Consider the following 19998-nt stretch of genomic DNA (forward strand, 5'->3'; position numbering starts at 1 on the left):
GGCATTTTTATATACTTGAGACAACGTAAGATCCATAATTTTTTCTTACGGGGTTTAGCACGATATGCTAGGTGAATCATGTGCATTTGTTGCGATTGCGTCAACGTTGCGTTATTAAAAAAAGACATTAAAAAAAGAGCTCGAACGCCACCGGCGTACGATTAAAAGCGTTAGCTCGAGGTTTACAGGGCTCCCTCAAACATAGTGGAGCAGGTGGTGGACTCCATTATATGGATGGTCACGTGGTATTTAACAAATTATTTGCAATGCTGTAGCTATGATCATATGACTTGACCGCCATCTTGAATTTGATAGTGATGGAGAAACGGGCGAAAAACAGGCAAATGTGTGTAGTAAGAGCTAACGCTCATGAAATGATATCGACCAAGTTAGCCAAATAAATTTTGTGACGCTGGAACCGACCGAGGAATCAACACCTAACGCCGTTATATTTGTGTAGTATTTAAATACATCTGGAGAGGCTCTATTGAACGGAAGCGAATTTACTCACAGGTGACCCGAAGCTGTGGCCGATCTCGTGGGCGAGTGTGAGGGCGGCAACGTGTGAGCCCACATATTTGTGGAAGTTGATGACGGTGGTGATGCCAGTGTTGAGACTGAGCTTGGCCTGCTTGTATTCCTTAGTGGCAGGGTCCTCCTCTACGGCATTGCGGTATCGTTCGCAGAGGCCACCAGAGCCTACACAGTGAAAAAAAAAAAAAAGATGTTAGCTCCTTTCGCAACCTTTATTACACCGCTCTTACTGACAAGCCAGCACCCTATAACATCTCAACAAAATACACAACGGCGATCGTTCAGCCTCGCTTTGCGAATGCGCCTGTAGTCTAATGCCATATAATGTAATGTATTATAATATTGTCGAATCCTCCGTCGAATTCCTCCGGATCCAGCGCCTACGCTTTTCGTCAGTCGCCCGTTTGTTACAACTGCGGCCGCCGCGGGCACATATAGCACGGTTTTGTCAACGCCGGCGACAGCAGGCCTCACGTTCTTGGACCCGCCCTTGGGCAGGTTTCCGTGATCACGACAGCAGTGAGTGGCGTCAACCTCGTCCACTTCGTCATTCTCTTGCACATGCGCAACACCGCGCGGCGCAGTGTAATTGACGTAACAATATAAAGCAATATTCATAAACTCTGCTTATGATTACAAAAAGCCAGTGCTGAGGCTGCTCGGCTTCGTTGAGATGAAGAACGGCCATTCAAGCTCTGCATTCGAAACTATCTGGATGTCGAGTGACTGATAATGCTTATGTCGGATGGCGAACGACAGCCAGCTTATTTTGTCGCTTACAACGTTACCTGCCTCGAGAAGATTCGTAGAGAATGGAGAACTCTTTTCATTTCTCCATACCTTCGGAGACACATCAGGAATTTAAATCTAAATCTCTAAAATTTGAACTATTTTGAAAAATTGTGCTAATACGCCCAAGTGTCTTCTTTCTTTTTTTCTTTTACCAGGAACTGATTACAGCAAATACTATGTTTACCTGGCCAATATATTCCAGTGGTGTAAATGCCCTGCGTTTCGCTGAGCTGTGCGTGCATTTGAGGCAGCTAAGCAGGGAGTGGTAAAAGCGTTCCCTTGATGAGTTATCTAAAGGTGATGCATTAAACAAAAAGGTGCCACTTGGACACCAGGGATGGAAGCTTCCTTTTAAGAAAAAGAGTTGGTTGAGCTAAGCTTCAAGGCCTAACACAGCAGAAAGCGTGAGCAAACTGATAATTGCCGCCGAAAGGTCTGAATCGTTAGAATAATGCGGCCCTTCCTCACCACGGATAACCCTATCTATAGGCAGGGAAGGAACACGGTTGTTTTGCAGCCTCTATCCTGATTTTTTCCTACAGCAACGCCCAACGCAAAGCTCAATAGCCCGCAGCCATGACACGGTTGCATAAACGGCTCTGGTTAAGGGTTTGGCCGACGGATTCAAAGCTGTCAGTGCGATCGACTGCCGCCCCTCTCAGACTCGTAAGGCAGGTGTCGCGTCCTCGCTCTCTGGCTGCCGCTCCGTTAGCAACAGGCGGGCTGTGATGAACAAGATTGCACGCTCCGAAACGCGGAAGCACGGTTCCTGAGAGAGGGGCCCGCTTGAAGGTTTTGTTCGAAAAAAGAAAGACCGGTGTGCCCCTCGTGGCACTTGCACAGGTGACGCATACGTGTCGTGTGACTATGCTATGCAGGGTACATTTTGCTGGTCTAGTTGCTTTCTGTCAGTCACGTAAAGCCACGGCCGGCGTTCTGTACACGAACTTCGCAGACACAAAACGAGGACAGCAGCGTTCAGTGCAGTTGTGTGCCTGTGTGTCCTCCTCCTGTGTCTTCATCTACAAGCGCAGTGGTTAATTCCCATCCGCGTTCGAAATGTAGCCACAGTGTAAGTCTAAATAGTGCTAGCGGGTACCGCGCAGCGGATGGCACCATATTATCTGCTTAAATAGTGACGCCAGAGCGATGACTGTATATCGACCCTTGCTGGCTGTTTGCACCGAGTGCTTGCGCACATTTGTGACGGGCTTTTTGAAACACTACGAAACACCGTCGTTCCAACGGAGTGATAGTGTTGCTTGTCTTGTGAGCAGAGGAAACTTTCTCAGAAGAAACAGAAAGGAAGAGCCACGAATTCGGCGCCGATCGCTCGTGGCTCTAATTCTTTTTCTCTAAAATGCATCTCTAAAATGCTTTGCCTCAATATATCGTGGTTTCCCTGTTAATCCCAGGAGGCCCCCTAAACCATAAAAGATGCAGTTTCACGATGCGAGATAAGGTTGCGCCATTGCTACCATTGCTGTGGAAACGACGGATACAAAAAATCGCGCTCCGGCGAATGTTGTGTAGAGCGTCTCTGCCTGTGCTCCACCGGTTGGCCCTGGAGAGCCCCCTTAGACCGTAAAAAATGCAGCTCCCGCTGCGAAAGAGTAGAGGTGGAAAAAAAGGAGCTGTTGATGCGAATTTTCGATGGAACGCACTGGCGTCGCATTGTGTTGTGCGCTGTCGCTGCTTGTTTATAAGCATATGCATATATAAACATGGAATCGATAGCCCCATGTCGAGTCACCGTGGGGCTAAGCGAGGTCATTTTGGATCGTCCCGGTTGGTGTCTATACCACTATGCGATCTCGTCTCCAGCGTCTAGTATCGCTTGGTACCAACAGTGTCTAGCTTCCAGATTAACCCGTATACTGTGCGAACTCCTGGGCCCGTATTCCGAGTGTATGTGCGTCGTTTACGGAAGTGCCGTTTTTGCCCCCACTTCGAATCGCCTGACTGGTGAAAACACCGCAAACGGATGTCAGTTGGGCTGCCACCACTTGCAGTTCCGCCGTTTCTACCGATTAGCGAAAACGAAGACAACGACGTAACTATATAATACAAGCCTTGATTCTTGTTTTCAGGCAAAGCTTTCGCACGCGTTCGCAGTGGCTGCGTCGTCTACAATTTACAACAATAGATTTTGTATCTATCCATCTGCTTTATTTTGTGAGAATTTTGGTGGCATGGATAAACTTCCATAATGTGCACATTTATGCCGGGATATTTCAATACCAAGCTCGTTACCAATATACGCAGCGTCATGACGCGCAGCCGAGCCCCGCACGCCACCGGCTGGTTTCGCTGCTTTTTACTACCTGCCTGGCACGACTGAATTTTTCCTCGGTGGTGTCGACCTGCTTGACGTTCGTCCGGTGGTAGATATCTCGGGCGAGCGCGTGAGTGGCTTCGTTTCCAGACACCGATTCGTGTCCTGGGGCCCATTTTATTGCGATTCTCCGTGAGATCTCCCTGGATTCGAGCATTTTCTTAGCCGCGGATGGCACTCTTCTTTTTGTCAAGTTCCAAATGGCTGTTTTGCTGTCTCTTATAATCACTTCAGCTTTTGTGCCGACGCAGGCTAGCGCAATTGCCACCTCTTCAGCGATGACTACGCACATTTCTTGTTTTAACCCAGAACCCGAGGAGAGGTTAAACACCTACCACGAGATCTGTGAATACTACAAACTAAACAGAAAAAAACATTCTCCACTCCGCATAAAGAGCTAAACAACGAAGAGGCCAAAAGTCTTCGCAGACTACAGGTCGGAAATTACCCCCACCCGGTATGGCTGCACCATTTAAAAGTAGATGGCGGAAAGCACGAAAACTGTTAACACTGCGGACAGAGAGGTACATAGATCACATAATCTGGCAATGCCCCTTTTCGCCTGGGGCAGTGGCCAACATTCATGACACGGAAGCTTGGGAATCTCTTCTCAAAAGCGAAATCCTTGAGACCCAAAAAGAAGTCGTCCACCTGGCGACTGAGGCCGCGAATAATCAATGTATCCTGGCGCGCTTCTAGTCGCGGAGTCCCAGCCCCATATTCGGGTCTGCGTACCTTGGTGGGGGAGTAGGGGAACCTCCTGTATCGGTGGCAATAAAGTTTTAAATAATAATAATAATCCTCGGTGGTGACTATTAGAATACTTTCAATTTTCCTGTCGCTCTACGTTGTGTGGGAGCTCATTGCGACTGTCGTTCGCGTTTACGGATCACATGAATGGAAGCTTTTGATTACCATAGTTTCTTATCACCCGGCTACGTGGCATGACAGCATCATATTCTTTTCAACAAGTGTCTGAAGCGGCTTAACCGATCCTCTGCACCCTAGTTGACATGCCTACATTTACTTTACTAGCCTGATTGCTTATATGTGAACCTAACAACTGTGGGTACAACCTAATTAGATTCTGTAGAGTTCATGTATACGCGGGCCTCATTCCCCCCGGGTGGCCGAAATGAAATCGGAGCCCTTCACAGCGGCAACTTTGACGACTTATTCATTCCTCACGGCGTGGTTTCAGCTATCCACCAACCGTTACTGCGTTCTTTGTTTGCTTTTCTTCCATAATAACAATAATTGATTCACAGGAAGGGAAAAGCGCAGTATCTTTCACACTTCCCAATCGAAAACAACTACAGAACTGTGCCAAAAATACGACAAAATATCCTGTAGCTTTGTCGTAATCATCAGATTTTTCTGCAGTTCTGTAGTTTTTCTGTAGTATATTTCTGGTGTCTGTAGTTCTGTAGCACTGTTCTGTTGTAACTACAGATATTTCTGATGTTACTACAGCATGTTTTGTTGTCACAACAGATTTCCCGTCAAAAACCGCACAGAAATTATGTCGTAACACCAGAAAAAGTTCTGTAGTTTTTTCCGACTGGGTTGTTTCTGTGGATACCTGAACTGCGCCATAAGGGAAGAGGTAAAGGTAAAGGTGGGAGGTAAAGTAGAAGGATAGAAAGAGGAGTCGATAGTGGAGGGCTGCGGAGTAATTTCGACACCTGGGAATCTTTAACGTGCGCTGGAATCTTTAACGTGCGCTGACATTGCACCTGACTCTACCCGGATGGGGCTGGTACAGGTGGGTCACCGCCGCTTGCGGCGGGGGCTAGCCTGACACCGAATTTTGATCTATTGTAGGCCGTCATTGCACACGCCACCGCTGGTGGTGGACGACGGCTGTTGTTGCGGCGCGCGTCTTTCTTTCCCTGCCTTTTCTTTCTTCTCTATATTCTCTTCTATCTGCACGAGGCAGCGAAACGAAGAGGCGTCCGTGTGCTGTGCAATGTTAGCGCACGTTAAAGATCCCCAGGTGGTCGAAATTACTCCGTAGCCCTCCACTACGGCTCCTCTTTCTCTCTTTCAACTTTCACTCTCATCCTCCTCCCTTCCCTTACGGCGCGGTTGCGGTGTCCACAGAAAACAAGTGAGACAGTTACCGCGCCTTTCCTTTCCTATAAATAAATCAGGCAGCGGAGGTGGCTCAGCTACATCCAGTAGCAGGCCCGTGCCTTTTCTTTTCCTTCTTCCTACAGCCATAACAACAGCAACAACGCTGACATCGCACAGCACACGAGAGCCTCTTCGTTTCGCTCCATCGAAACGCAGCCGCCGCGGTCGGGTTCGAACCCGGGTAGTCCGGCACAATGGTCGGGCGTGTTACCATTGCACCACCTCGGCGGGGTTCTTTTTCTTCCATGCAAACCACTTTATGGCACTGTCAGGGAATTGATTAGTGGGAACACCGGAGCGCGCAACAGATAGCCTGGACCACTATACTTGTGGCTACACGCGTTGATTCGGCTGTTTTTCGCAACGTGGTTGAAGGTGTCTACTAGCTGCCGTGCTTGCTTCTAGCGACATTTACCTTTTCATATTGTTCCTGAAAACGGTCGTCGTGTATTGCCACGAGTTCATGGCTAACTGCCGACGCGCTCCTGTGTTCACGGTAATAAATTCCGTGACTGTTTGCGTCCAGTGGTTAGGAGGCCTTGCGCTTAGGCTTCCGCTCAGACTGACTCTCACCGTCATTTGACGCAATCCAAGCCAGTCCGAGGGTACCGTCCATGAAGTCCCTGTAGTTGATCAGGTACGAGAGGCAGTAGTGGTCGCGGGGCACCAACGAGAGGATGTAGAGTGTATGCGCAGCATCCAGCGCCTGACTGCACAAGGGGTTCTTGCTGCGCTTGTAGCCCACGCAGTCGCTCGGCTCATTTATCTGCACGGCAGCCGTAGAACGCTTAGTACCTAGATTTTTATAGGTTCCACCCAGAGCTGGAACCCTCACAGCCACTTTCTCCCAGCGAAACATGGTGCGCGTTGTAAAACAAAATTACTACAAGATATCTATACCGGCAGCGTTTGGTCTAGTTGGTATGTTGATCGTAATATCGTGTCGATCGTAAGATAGTGTGTCTATCTTATTATGTGATCCTTTTGTTTTTTTAGCCCTTTCATGATCAAGATAAAACACATCAGAGACGGCAGAGATCTGAAAATTACGAATTCTGAGTGTGAGAGATACTGATGCGTTTTTTTGGAGGTTGTTGACAGCTGCTTTGACAGTTCGAAGCAGTTATGTTGTGAAAGATTGCCGAACAATTATGTTTATAGTTCACGTAAACATCGTGTAAAAAGATGGCCTAAAGAAATCTGGAGAATTTACAGCAGCCTACGATGGTGGCAACATGAATTATTCAAATTAAAGTGAAAGCGCGATAAAGTAACTAACAGCATGTTTTTATTTGTGGGAATTAAAATAAAGGCGCACTTGCTTTGCGCATGGCACGAGGCGAACGCTGTCCGTCGCTGAGACATGATACCTGATACCTGATGCGCTTTAACGTACTTCCTTGGTATATGAATTTCCGTAGATGGCCTTTACTGTATTACTTTACACTATCGTCAGCATTGCTTTGTTCACGTGTAACCGTTCCAACGAATGTGGGTAGCATGAGTGATGAAGCTAATGCATCCGCACACTGTCGCGTTTCATTTTTTTTTAGTCATCTAGGCCAGAGGTTGTCAACATTTTTGCATCATGGAATAGCAACAGTCATCAGTAGGCGTCAACGGACAGAGAGAGGGGGGAAGGGAGGGGGACGGCTCTCGGAGCCCACATGGAGCACCACTGATCGAGACCATTGTATTTAAACTGTTTTGTTGACTGGCCTGGCTGGCCCCTTGTGCAGCAGCAAAGATAGTTAACGCGACATGACGACACATCTATAAGATTACTGTTGCCAGAACACTCTGATGAGCTGGATCCTTTCGGTTATGTTGACGGTTGTCCGACATAAAAATATATATTTACCGGCGAAACAATATGATTTCACCTGTAGATTGCTGTTAATTTCTTCTATAGGTTAGGTTGTAAACGCCGCCAGTTTGGTTAAAGTGGCCTATTTGTAAATAAAATGAGGTTCCTTATCGACACTGGCTAAGTTCTATATATCCTAAATGTTGTACTAAAGGTGAATTCAGTCAACGAAAAGAGAATCCTTTCCGCTATTGAGATGCTTAACTATCTCTTTCACACACACACACACACACACACACACACACACACACACACACACACACACACACACACACACACACACACACACACACACACACACACACACACACACACACACACACACACACACACACACACACACACACACACACACACACACACACACACACACACACGCACGCACGCACGCACGCACACGCACACGCACACGCACACGCACACACGCACGCACACGCACACACGCACACACACACACACACACACACACACACAAAGTTCATGAGTGCGCGCGCGCGCCACACGTGAATTAGTATACGCTATATCAGCAGCTGTCGAAATTTTAAGCGACAAATAGTGTATTTTCTCAAAGCCTAACGATACTCTTTTAACCAAGCGAAATGTACGCGCTGAAAGGAAAGATCGAAAAATATTGGCCTCTTGCCGCCCGCATGGATTGTGGACCAACACCTGATATGGGCTGATTACACTGAATCTCTTGATGCGCTGTTTGCAAAACAAGACTATGTAGTGAGCCCTCTCCTGTGAGTCATATACACTCGGCCATAAAGGCAAAAAAAGACCCCGCGTCTCCACGGAAACCGTAGCTTTTGTATGACCCTATGTCGAAGAAAGGTTGTGCGCAGGATATTGAGCGTATACCGTGGTTCCTGGGCGCTGAAACCGTTTTACGTAGTGAAATTGAAAGATGTTGCAGTGAAGTACCCTATTAAAATGTTCTCTTTCTTAGTACCTCAACGCACCGAATAAGACTGATGGCCGCTGCTCGCGACACGACCGGCGCTCAGCAAAGGTGGTGTCATTTGCCCATCTCCTGCAACCTATAGACTCATTTTACTGACATGCGAGGAAATGTAATGCTTTCATCCTGTCTACTAGGACGCTTGAAGAATACTCACGACAAGATGCTGAACGACGAAGTGGATGTCTTCTATACCACCAAAGCTCGTGTTGCCGTAAATCGTATTCACCGTCTGCACCATGGTCGCAATGTAGTCTACGATTAATTGACGTGTGACGGTCAAAGATTTGGCCTGCTGAAGCACTTTCTCGAAGAGCGTGTAGTCCGCGGTGACCTCGAGGTTGCACAAGCGACGCGACAGCGACGTGCGGCGACGCAGCAATCCTTTTTTCTTCGGCTCATCGCTCTCGTAGGAGTCCTCGTACTCGCCGTGTTCCCCTCGTTCAGCGACTTCGTGCTTGGTCTCGCCAAAGCTGCTCTCGTCGCCTAGCGTCGAGCCGTCATCGCTGCTGTCAAGGTCATTGTCCAACGCTCCTCGTGACAGATCGCCCTTGTCGCCATCAGCGCTCGCGTCTGTGACAGCCTGAAGCCTCCGTCCCACAAGGCTTTGCGAGACGCGATGCTCCTGCGAACAGTGATTGCCACAAGAATGGCGATTAAGCCAGCTGTGCATTATTGGACTTTCGGCAAATGCGCATGCATGTGGAACACACAATATCGCGAAGGTGCAATGCTTCCCGTTGGTAGAAGAACTAAATAAGAGGGTAAATAGGCATATGTCAAGGACGGCGCAGTAACACCAACCGAAGAAATGTACTCTGTAAAAGTTTGCTCCGCCTTTCTACAAATACGTAGTGAGTATGGTACTTGACCGTGATTTGCTTCGTTCTAGGCCAAACTTGAAAAGGGAATCATCGCCACTCAAGCAGCAACATTTCTCACCGAGTTCATTAAGAGATACAAGTTTTGAATGTTCATCTCTTTATTGAAGTTATCGCAAACTACTCAGCCATTTTCTCGGGCGCAACGTATAATTGTATCTAACACACGGTTGTCCAAATACTAGAGACAAAAGTCTGCAGGACGGGCAGGCTACAAGCAAAACACATAGCTTTAGTGTCCCCTGTAGGATTGAAAGCAGGCTTGTGGAGGTAAAAGTTCCGCATAGCTTTTTTAATTCGTGCTAGTGAAATCAGAAGATGATTGGCAGACGTCGCTGTAATATGCCAAGATTGCATGGTGTTCGCACGTACTGGATGTTTTTGTCACCTATGGGGGATTCAAGTCACTACTTCCTGTCAGGATGAATGTCCTGTTGCGCTTCAAAGCATCGCAGTTTATGCCACCTGAAGCCGCACTGTGCATATGAACGCGTATACAATGCTCATTGAATTGGTTCATATACAACCTTAATGGCTTGGTGAAACTGCCGCGTAGTCGTGGAAGCAAGCAAAAAATAACATAAAATGTAATTCAGTGCAACATTAATACAACAATAACGTGTGATACGAAATACGCAATAAGATTTATTGCAGTTTGTTGACCTCTACAGAGGATCCTAAATGAATGCCTAAATAAGGTAGTGCAAGTGATGCTAAGGTTGACAGATGGTGATAAATCTTCATAAAACAGTCTACAAGACTGTTACAAGCAAAAAATCTTGGTTTCATTTTCCATCTCCTTTCGCAGGCATTGCTCTTCAAGAAGCGACCCAGTGTAAATACCTATAGGTGAAGTAATCTCGCCGACCTCAGCTGGAAAGCCCACATGTCGAACAAGCATCTAACAAGGCTTTAAATGGGTTGTTTTGTTTAAACGAATATCTCTTGCTAGCAGTGAAACAAAACAATGTACCAATGTCAGTCGTATGGTAAGTCATCGAATACGCCAGCAGGAGCTCGTCCTCACATGCCATAGCTCTCGTAAACACACGTGAAAGGGTTCTAAGGAAAGCTACCCGCTTTACCTGCACCAGCTACCGGCGTACGGATTAAACAGCTGAACTCATGTCTCGTGCACGCCTTGCAACTCTTTAAACAGCGCGAAGGCGCAGCGCTTAATATTTTGAACCCACCCGTTGGTGGACAATGCACTCGGACTAAATCCCCATGGTTTCGTTTCTTATCAACAAACAATGCCAGCATTATATAAATGTCTTAACAGTTGAATAATATTTTTTTTCGCTCAAGTGATGTTTGTCAGACAGTTAGTTTGAACTAGTTTAAACCCAGCCACAACGACCAACCGTTGTGCTGTTGCCCTTCAGTATAAAATACTAGCTGTTATAGTGGAAGTTATCCCTTCCATATATCATGCGCAAGATCGTGCCGCTACTGCAATGATCATTAAATATATTTGGTTGTTATTTATATTTTATTAAGAAATAATTGTGTTGCACCATTTTTTTGCATATGTGTTTTGCGCTGACTGTAACTGTGCTTAAACGCGTTGGACTCATATTTTTTTCCAGAGCTGTAAAAGTGTTAGGAGAGGTTGATAGTGAGTGAGCGAGTAAGTAAAATAAGTAAGTAAACAAGCAAGCAAGCAAGCAAGCAAGCAAGCAAGCAAGCAAGCAAGCAAGCAAATAAGCATGCAAGTAAATAAGTGAGTAAGTAAGTTAGTAAGGAAGCAAGCAAGCAAGTAGGTAAGTGTGTAAGTATATAACCAAGTGAGTGGGTGAGTACGTAGGAAAGTTAGTAAGTAACTAACTAAATAAGTGAGTGAGTGAGTGAGTGAGTGAGTGAGTGAGTGAGTGAGTGAGTGAGTGAGTGAGTGAGTGAGTGAGTGAGTGAGTGGGTGAGTGAGTGAGTGAGTGAGTGAGTGAGTGAGTGAGTGAGTGAGTGAGTGAGTGAGTGAGTGAGTGAGTGAGTGAGTGAGTGAGTGAGTGAGTGAGTGAGCGAGCGAGCGAGCAAGTAAGCAAGCAAGCAAGTAAGTAAGTAAAGTCAGTAAGTACGTAAGTAAGGAAGTAAATAAAATAAATAAGAATCTGCTTTGGAAAGTCAGTAAGTACGCAAGTAAGGAAGCAAGTAAATAAATAAGAATCTACTTTGAAAGTGCACTCAAGTGCGTAACAAATGCTGGAGATTTTGTTTTCCGTAGTCGGCAACTAGTTGCGTGATGTGCGCTTCGACAAAAAAAAAAAAAAAAAGTGACATCCATTACAATGCACGCGTCCCAAGATGTCCAGTTGTCGCGCGCGGTGCTACGAGAGACTGACTGCCGTTGCTCTCAGACATCGTACGATTTGACAAAAGCGCAAAAGTGTGGAAAACAAAGTTTGTCACTAGCACAGTTTCTATAATCTGCATCTGTACGTGGTACATGTGACTCTTTATAAACAAGACGAAAGCAGCAGTTGCTTATCAACGATGCAACGACTGCGAGTAAAACGCGAAATATTTGAATCAACTCGCATTGCTTTTTTGCGAAGGTATATGCCTTGCTTAGATGATTTCACATCAACGTTTCTTTTCAGGACCTAATAAATCTGTTCATTTAGAATTTCTTCTACATTGAGCTTTTGTTGATATCGAAAAACTTCCACTTTCTTCTACAGGCTACCTGCGACAACGCTGTTCATAACACGTACGAGTTCATATGTCCCTTTAATATTCGGAACTGTGTCCATGGTTTGGCAGCTTGTAAAAGAGTAACAGTAAAATAACAGTTCGAGAAACGTTAGAGACGAGAAGCGCGGCCTCAGAGTAAATTTGTTGTCCCTCCTGCTTTTGCCTTTGTCTTTTTTTCAGCTGTTCATTCATTACTATTTACTACATGATGTCAGACGCCGTGAACGGTATTCGTATAATGTTCGAGTCTTGAGAGAATAACTATTAAGGATTAACACGTTTGCTACTGGTGCTTCCCAGGCACTAAAAGGCTCCGTTCAAAATAGTGCAGTCGTCAGATACTTCTCATTACCTCTGCTTTCATGGTTTCTTGTGTAGCGCCATTCAGCGCCCTAGCTGACGTTTGCCATATCGTCAGCATGAATATACATGCAACACCAAGGAGGAAATGAAAAAGAAAGTTTTGGTACTATAACGGGCTGGCATCCCAATGCGTGAGATCTCTTAGAGGCAACCCGACTGGAAATATTTATTGCTGTGTACGTATGTGTCCACCTGCCGCAGAAGTAGGTCTTCATTTCGTTACACAGAATTCTAGTTCGGTTCTTGCTTTACATGAATTAATCGCTTGTATTTAGAGCGCAGTTAATTTTCTTTCCTGCCTTAAAGATGTAGTTTTGACGCGATGTACGTCCCATGACACAAACCTACTCTTGAAGGTCTAACCTCATGCACTTTGGGGTGTGACGTCAAATACCCTTTCAGAAAATAGCAATTATCACCCCACCGACGCGAGGCTCCAGGTTGAACAAGACATCTAACGCATCGCGTAAAAAACGTTTGGAATTTGTGCACCTTATATTGAGGCTTGCGGCGAAATCTCCGAAGCACATCGTTCATCCACTTCTCTGTTTTACCGTGCAGGCCACAGTGCCGAACACCGCCACCATGAGCGGGAAGGTCGATATCGGCGCTCGAGTACAGCACCGAGTGGAAGGGCCGACTGTCGTTGAAGAACCTCGCGGCCCGCTCCACGTAGAGGCTGTCACCCGAGCTTGTTTGGATGGTGCCTTCGAAGACACCGTCGTGCAAACTGCCGAACACGTGGCTACCAGGCTCCCCTGAGCAAAGCGAAAGTTTAAAACATAGCATTTGTTTCAATATGCTTAAATGAAAACATTTAAATTAATGTTTCTAACTGAAAATTTGGAGATTGGCAATTTCTGCGGGACTCGATACATAATTGACAATCTGCTTGACATGCAGAGAACGTGTTCTCAGGAACATTGGTTCACAGCATCCGGGCACTGCTGCTTTGTAGACAGCTGAGAGGAACCCATTCTCCGAAGCGAGTAGAATCAAGGCAATTTGATCTAAAACTATCTGTATATGAGGCCTGTTATCAGAACATATTAGGGACTGTTCTACACTACGCTGCTCGACCGTAGTAATACGCCGGCAGCCCATGCTTTGTTGGCATGAGCTTTGCACGTGTTCTTCCCAAGGGTGACCCGCTTACAGTTTCTTGATCTTTTCACTCAGAGCTGTAATATTATCAGTGCTTGAAAATCTAACCGTTGATGATATTAGTGACGCGGAGGGGCTTAGGCCAATGACTGGCACCGTACGTACGTAACGCTCTTACTGTACACAAGGTGGAGTTTTCAAGCATATCACATCCCATTTTCCAAGCATATCACATTCCAAAGGGACATGATTGCATCATGCATCGCATCATCAGTGGATGCCCAGTGGCACAGGGGATGGAATTCCGCATCGCCCGTATATATAGCCCCAAAGCTACCGCGCGTAAACCCAGTCGCTTGAAGTATAAATTGTGACACCAAACTGGAATTTCCATCTTCAGCACTATCTGTGCTGAGGATGGGAATGCTAAAGTGGAAATACTAAAAACATTGATTGGGGCATATGAATTTCGCGCACACGTTTCAACTGTACCGTTTTGGGTCGGTAAACCACCTTCAGGGCGTAACATTATTTAGACAGGGCCGTGCTTTGTAGGCGTTATAGCTTGCACTGGTACCACCAGTAGCTTAGCTCCAGAGTTAGCTCCACTGCCCCGCCCCCTCTACCCCTTTGACGGATAGTAGGTACGTAGGTAGCAATATACATGTGCCGAATACATGGCCGTCGACAAATTTAGCTCTGTGTATGGGCCCCACGCTCTGATATCACGGCGGCCTCGCTCCTCAGCACACGGCGCCAACAATCGTAAAATCGGGCATTTTCAATACATTCCTTCTCGCACCTGTTGTCGGAGAGTAGCAGAGAAAAGCGACAGTTGTGTACCAATTTGATTCCTCAAATTCTTAAAAACATAGATCTATTATTTAAATGAAATCGCTTAGTAAAAGCTTTTACATGGCGCTAGGTGTCCGACGAGATATTGCTACGCCAGGGATTAGGGTATCAGAAATTCGAGGCCGAGACGAGAGGTATTTTCGCTAGCCATCGCCAGCTTTCTTCTGCTTTCTTCTGCTTGCTGCTTCTACTGTTGAAGAAGAACAAAAAGACAGTTTACAGGTGTTACATAAATCATACCGAAGGAGGTCCCAGAGCTCAAGGCTCTTCAGGGTGATCTTCAGGGTGGGAAGATGATTTGCTTGCGAATAAATAAAACGCTTGGAAATAGCTAGGGAGCGGTTAAACGCGGCAGATGTCTTGGAGCACCAGAATATTCCATGAGATGCGCGTATCACCGCTGACACTGGCGAACAAGTCACTATGAACAAACGAAGAGGTTTCATACACTTCAGAGCTGTCTTTCTTTCCTCGTTTATTCATTGTTTATTACTCTGCTTTACGTTTGTCTGCGTCAAAGTCATTTCATTTTAAGGGACTGCGTATCGTGCACGTCAACGGGTTCGACCCAGCGTTTTCTCGTCTCATTATCTAGGACCTCTGAGGAATCGATAAGATTCCAACTTGCTATGATTGGGGCAGTATGGTTTTGGCTTTATTCGCGGACCCAACACTTTATACAAGGGCTAGAAGAGGACGCGGCGACAACACACGGTTTACAGCTGCGCACCGTGCACCCTGCACTTTGAAACGGCAGCCCGCAAGGCCCAACCGTAACCTAACCGTTTATATTGTTACATGCTGACAAGCAAAGAGACGCACAACATGGTGACAGAATTAACGATGATTTTATGTCTGGCCTAGCACGAGGGCTCCTCTCGCACTACTGCCGATCTTCTTATTCGCAACACTTCACGGGGCCACCGAGCGATCGTCCCGATCGTTTCGGTAAAGTCAGTGGTGACGTGATGGTGTAGACGTTCCAGAAAAGATAGAAGAAAATGATACGCTTGCCACCACGATGACAATGAACACGATGATGCTTGGGGGATCCGCCTCCCCTGGAGCTGTTCAACCATCCGCCACCAGAGTCCATGGGACCGATGACTCGAGGTCGCGACGAGTGGCTGGGCGGGGGTTGCGTGTACATGTCCGGTTCCTTTGGGTACTTCGGGTCTTTCGGGTCCTTCGTCCCGGGTCTGATTGGTCTGTTTGTTCTCCTTGTCTTCAGATCCGGGCTTGGGGGGCTGGGCGGTGGTAGTTCGTCGGGTCTGGGCAGGGAGGGATGGGGCGGAGCTGCTCGGCCATGTCCCAGGGCTCTCAGTAGATGGTCTCGGCTTACAGATGGCGTCGATGCTCCAAGACGAGGATGGGGATGACGTAGGCCGCACCTCCAACCAAAATGTTAAGGGGTGACAAGAAAAGAGACGGCACAACATGGTGACAGAATGAACGAAGTCTCGCCTAGCGCAAGGGATCCTCTCGCGCCAGGGTTCTATATATATATATATATATATATATATATATATATATATATATATATAGTTGTTTGAAGAGACACTTTCTGAGCTTAGCCCAGCCCCCTTGGTGGAGTGGTTGAGGCGTTCGACTACTGTACTGAAGAAACAGGGATAGAATCCCAGCCGTGGTGGTAGCTTTTGGATGGCGGCGAGAAGGGAGAAAAAGGATGCGCCGTGTGTTGTGTGATATCAGTGCACGTTTAAGGACACTAGATGGTCGAAATTTCAGGAGCCTTCCACTGTGCCGTGGCTCATATTCTGAGTCGCTTTGAGACTTAAAGGACCCCTGAAATGCTATTTCGAGTAAAGTTCTAATGCAAGCAATTCATAGAGGTTGTCTTCGAGAGTATTCGAGTCATTTGCAGCGCTTTTAGAGATTATTCCTCGGCACTGAATTTATTCCGGTTCAGTAGGCCACGTTGAAGGAGCACGCCCTCTCACCAAACGGCTCCCAAGGTCATGCCAGCGGCATGATCGCAGAAGTACAACAGAATTCCTTGACGGAACCATTATATAGCTCGTTCAAGAGCTATCGTGTCCCAAGCGAAAAGTGTATTTACTGAAATAATTCAAGCGCCATTATGAATATGTGTGCGCCTTGCATGAATAGTATTTTGTAGTACAAATCGCGCTTTGTTGCTTTCCATACCACAGCCGGGACTCATTCGCGTGTTATTGCTGTAGAGTTCCTAGTTTTCTTTGTTAGGTTAGTCAAAAGTTTCACTGTACAGTGAGCATCACGGAACGAAGCTAACAAGGTCGCACCACGATTCTCTTTTACTGCGCGTTACTCGTTCGGGCGGCCGGGCCGTGCACGCAGGAGCCTCAAAGGAACGGCACACGCACGTTGGGTGACGGTTACGAGACCGAGTTACTGAGTTTATTTTACAAGAGTCGGACAGCACTGGAGAGGAGAGAAACATGACAGTAGGAAAGGTAGGTGAGGGAGAAGGTTGTCTGCTGTTGCTTCGGCATGGACGTCACAAATCACTGGTCTTCGCCGGGCAGGAGCGGGTCATCTGCAGCTTCGGCTCGGGTTTCGTTTGCGCGTTCGAAGTGCGGACCATAATTCCTGGAAGCCGTTTTGTGTTCTCGTTTTCTTCCTCCTGCGCTCGTCTCGTGCCCCTTATGTGCAGCGTTTTCTAAGACACGTGTATCTCCCATTTTTTAGAATTGCTAGCTTCCTTGTAACGCAGTTTTGGTGACAGTACTACACGACTAGGAAGAAATAATTTTTTTTTCTTTGTCTGGCCCAACCTAACAAAAACTAAAAGCGTCTGTATTTAGGATGGAAATTATCCAGCCAAGCACGAAGCTCGCGCGTGAGCTGCTGTTTTCGCTCATAACTGCCTACGCTTCGTGGGGCTCACAGTCTATTTTGTGAAGATTGAAAAGAAAAGAATAGAAAATGGTGCTTGGAATATGCGTGCACTGACGCGTTTTTCAGCATGCTTATGTCCCATATGTTTCAAGCGTTTGGTAGGACTTCAGGTCGTCCGCAAGCGGCCGTGCCCGTTCATTGAACAAAAAGAATTGCATGCATGCTTGCCAATACTGTCATCTATTTCAAGGCAAAAATTGCTAATAGGTGCGTGTACTAAGGAGTGCCTCATATTGTGCCGGACGCGAACATGGCTATCGGAAGATTTGAAGCAAGAACTGCACAGCAGCGGGCAGCTTCCCGCCGGTCCTTGCAGCAGGGGGACCCGACTGAAAGGAGCGCTTTTTCCCACCAAGCCGGGTGGTCACGTGCCTCCCTGACGTCACATTGTTTGCAAACAGGGAGAGGTCTATTGAGCTAGCTTATAAATGTTTTAGTGGAGAGAAGATTGATGGCATATATTGCTAGCGCGCGTTTTATAACTCTAGTTAGTAGATTTTAATTTTAATGGGCATTTCAAACCCCATAAACCAAGCAAATCCAATCTTTTTGCTGTTGTGTTCTCTTGTTGTTTAAACTATGCGCTTACTCAGGCATAACGCTTCAAAGCGAAACGTTCCGCATTGGAGGTACGGCTAAAAAAACGAGCGTCATACCTGAGGGAATAGAAACATGAAAAGCAATATATAAAGGTTGTTGCTGAGTGAAATATTTAACATGTCGCAGATGCAAACGTCATAAAGATTCATGGGCATCACTGAAAAAAAATAATGTAACATAGCTGAGGCCAACCAACAACTCCACACGGTTAAGGTTGAGCGGAGTTACCACCTCATGCGAGTGCGCTGGTCTGTAAACGCCTGTGCTTTGTGACAACAGGTGAGAACGGTTTCGATTGTTAGGCACACGTACCGACGAGTGATCCACGATAAATATGGCTCGTATTGACGCGTATAATTCCTTCGGTAGAGGACTCCACGACCAAATCCTCGTGGAAGACGGATGTGTCGGCAGAAAGGCGAAGGTGCAGCACCCTGTACGCAGCAAAGTGACAGTTGAAGGCAATCATCGTGGCCATTGTCTTTCTATAACCGTTGCTGTCACTCGTATGTATGCTCCTCGCTTCGATCCTCGAACATAAACTGCTCCAGATGTCTTCATAGTCGTCGGATTTGTAATATAATCGCCCTTGTGACTCTCCCAACGCCCCGTCCGTGGACTCCGCTTTTAGATCCTGATGGCAGGCAGCAAAGTTCGCACGTGTAGCTGGGGATCTTTATAGACGTTACAGTTTGCCTACCTTCGCCCCATTATTTGCGTCTCCTTGAATTCTAGCTAAAAACAAACAGCACTCAAGAATATATACGCTAAATGAATAACGAAGGGCTGACTCAAGGAGCTGTGTTCACGTCAACATGACGAATGTTTAGACTAGATGCGTACTGACCAGGATAGGCAGCAGTACTGCAGGTAAGCAACCACGACACTACCAACAATTTACGTCTGGAGGCTTTGTGAATGTAGTTATGCGATCTCGCGCCCCAGAGCGGCTTTATATTCCGATCTCGGCGCTCGCTCCTTTGTGGAGTAACGGCTTCGCAGCCCTAATCCGAGGCTACATTGCCTAGCACGTATTGCAGCAAAGCTTAATCATAGACAAGCAGGAAGCCTCTCTAACTCGCTCGTAGCATTACCAGCCACGCTAGAGTTAGTGAACGGCAACCACACTACAAGTGGCTTCACAGCGAAATTGGACCTGAATTGTCTGAGGGTTCTATCTCTTCAATAAGACTTATGACCCTATCATGCAAAAAATAAAAAAAAATAATAAACGAGCCTTCCTGGTTACCCCTGACAAATTCTTAACTGCCGAACGCAACCTCGAGGGGGCATCCCCACTCTTCCTAGATGCACGCGCTTTGTATGCTGACGGATAAGGCCTCGGATGAACGAAGGCTTTGATAAAGCCTTATTTAAACGCTACATAACATGGCTAAACAAAAACTAGCTAGTTCCTAAAACCGCTGCTCAAGCTAAATATATGGTTTTGCGTGACGTCAATGGAGCCAACAAGAATATGAGATTGAAAGTTGAAATGAATCTTTCTGTGTGCACTCACCGTTTGCTACTTCGCAGTTTCACAGTGAATTCGCCTCTTCCGGTGATGTCAATGGAACGTCTTGGCCGCGTATGGCGTCGATGCTCCACCTCGGCGCGGTGGTACAGCGGCTCGTACCGGCGAATGAAGATGTTCAGCCGCCCGGCTGAGCAAGAGAGCATTAGCTTGAAGCTCCGCAGTTTTCCTAAAACTTTAAATCTTTAAAACGCGTCTTGGTTAGGTTTTTTTCTTAATAAAAAATATAACAACTTTGATTGAATTTCTTCTTATATGCGCTGTAAATATTCGCAGTACAGCTGAACGAACCTTTAATAGTGATGCGCATGCGACAAAATTCTCACATTATCTATGAAGTCTTGCATAACATTACTCAGGAAGACTTAGGGGTTTCAACATTAATAATACCAGTGATTGTATTTTTTTTTTGTACGCGCTGGGAAATTACACCTTCTCGTTTAGACC

At 46.6% G+C, this 19998-nt stretch overlaps 1 protein-coding gene across 1 annotated transcript in view; it reads right to left on the reverse strand.

Moving 5' to 3' along the window:
- The window catches only part of LOC146199664 (disintegrin and metalloproteinase domain-containing protein 10-like), a 33876-nt gene that overhangs the window by 419 nt on the left and 13459 nt on the right, over positions 1-19998 (reverse strand). Inside the window, exons 2-7 of the mRNA XM_084592171.1 lie at positions 19537-19681; positions 18330-18451; positions 13050-13315; positions 8783-9250; positions 6371-6563; positions 512-699 (exon numbers count right to left, since the gene is read on the reverse strand). Of these exons, the coding sequence (XP_084448297.1) occupies positions 512-699; positions 6371-6563; positions 8783-9250; positions 13050-13315; positions 18330-18451; positions 19537-19681 (1382 nt within the window). The remainder of the gene's footprint in view (positions 1-511; positions 700-6370; positions 6564-8782; positions 9251-13049; positions 13316-18329; positions 18452-19536; positions 19682-19998) is intronic.

This window comes from Amblyomma maculatum, chromosome 2 (assembly GCF_055883805.1).
Source record: "Amblyomma maculatum isolate TAMU_Amacu chromosome 2, ASM5588380v1, whole genome shotgun sequence".
NCBI classification, from domain to species: domain Eukaryota; kingdom Metazoa; phylum Arthropoda; class Arachnida; order Ixodida; family Ixodidae; genus Amblyomma; species Amblyomma maculatum.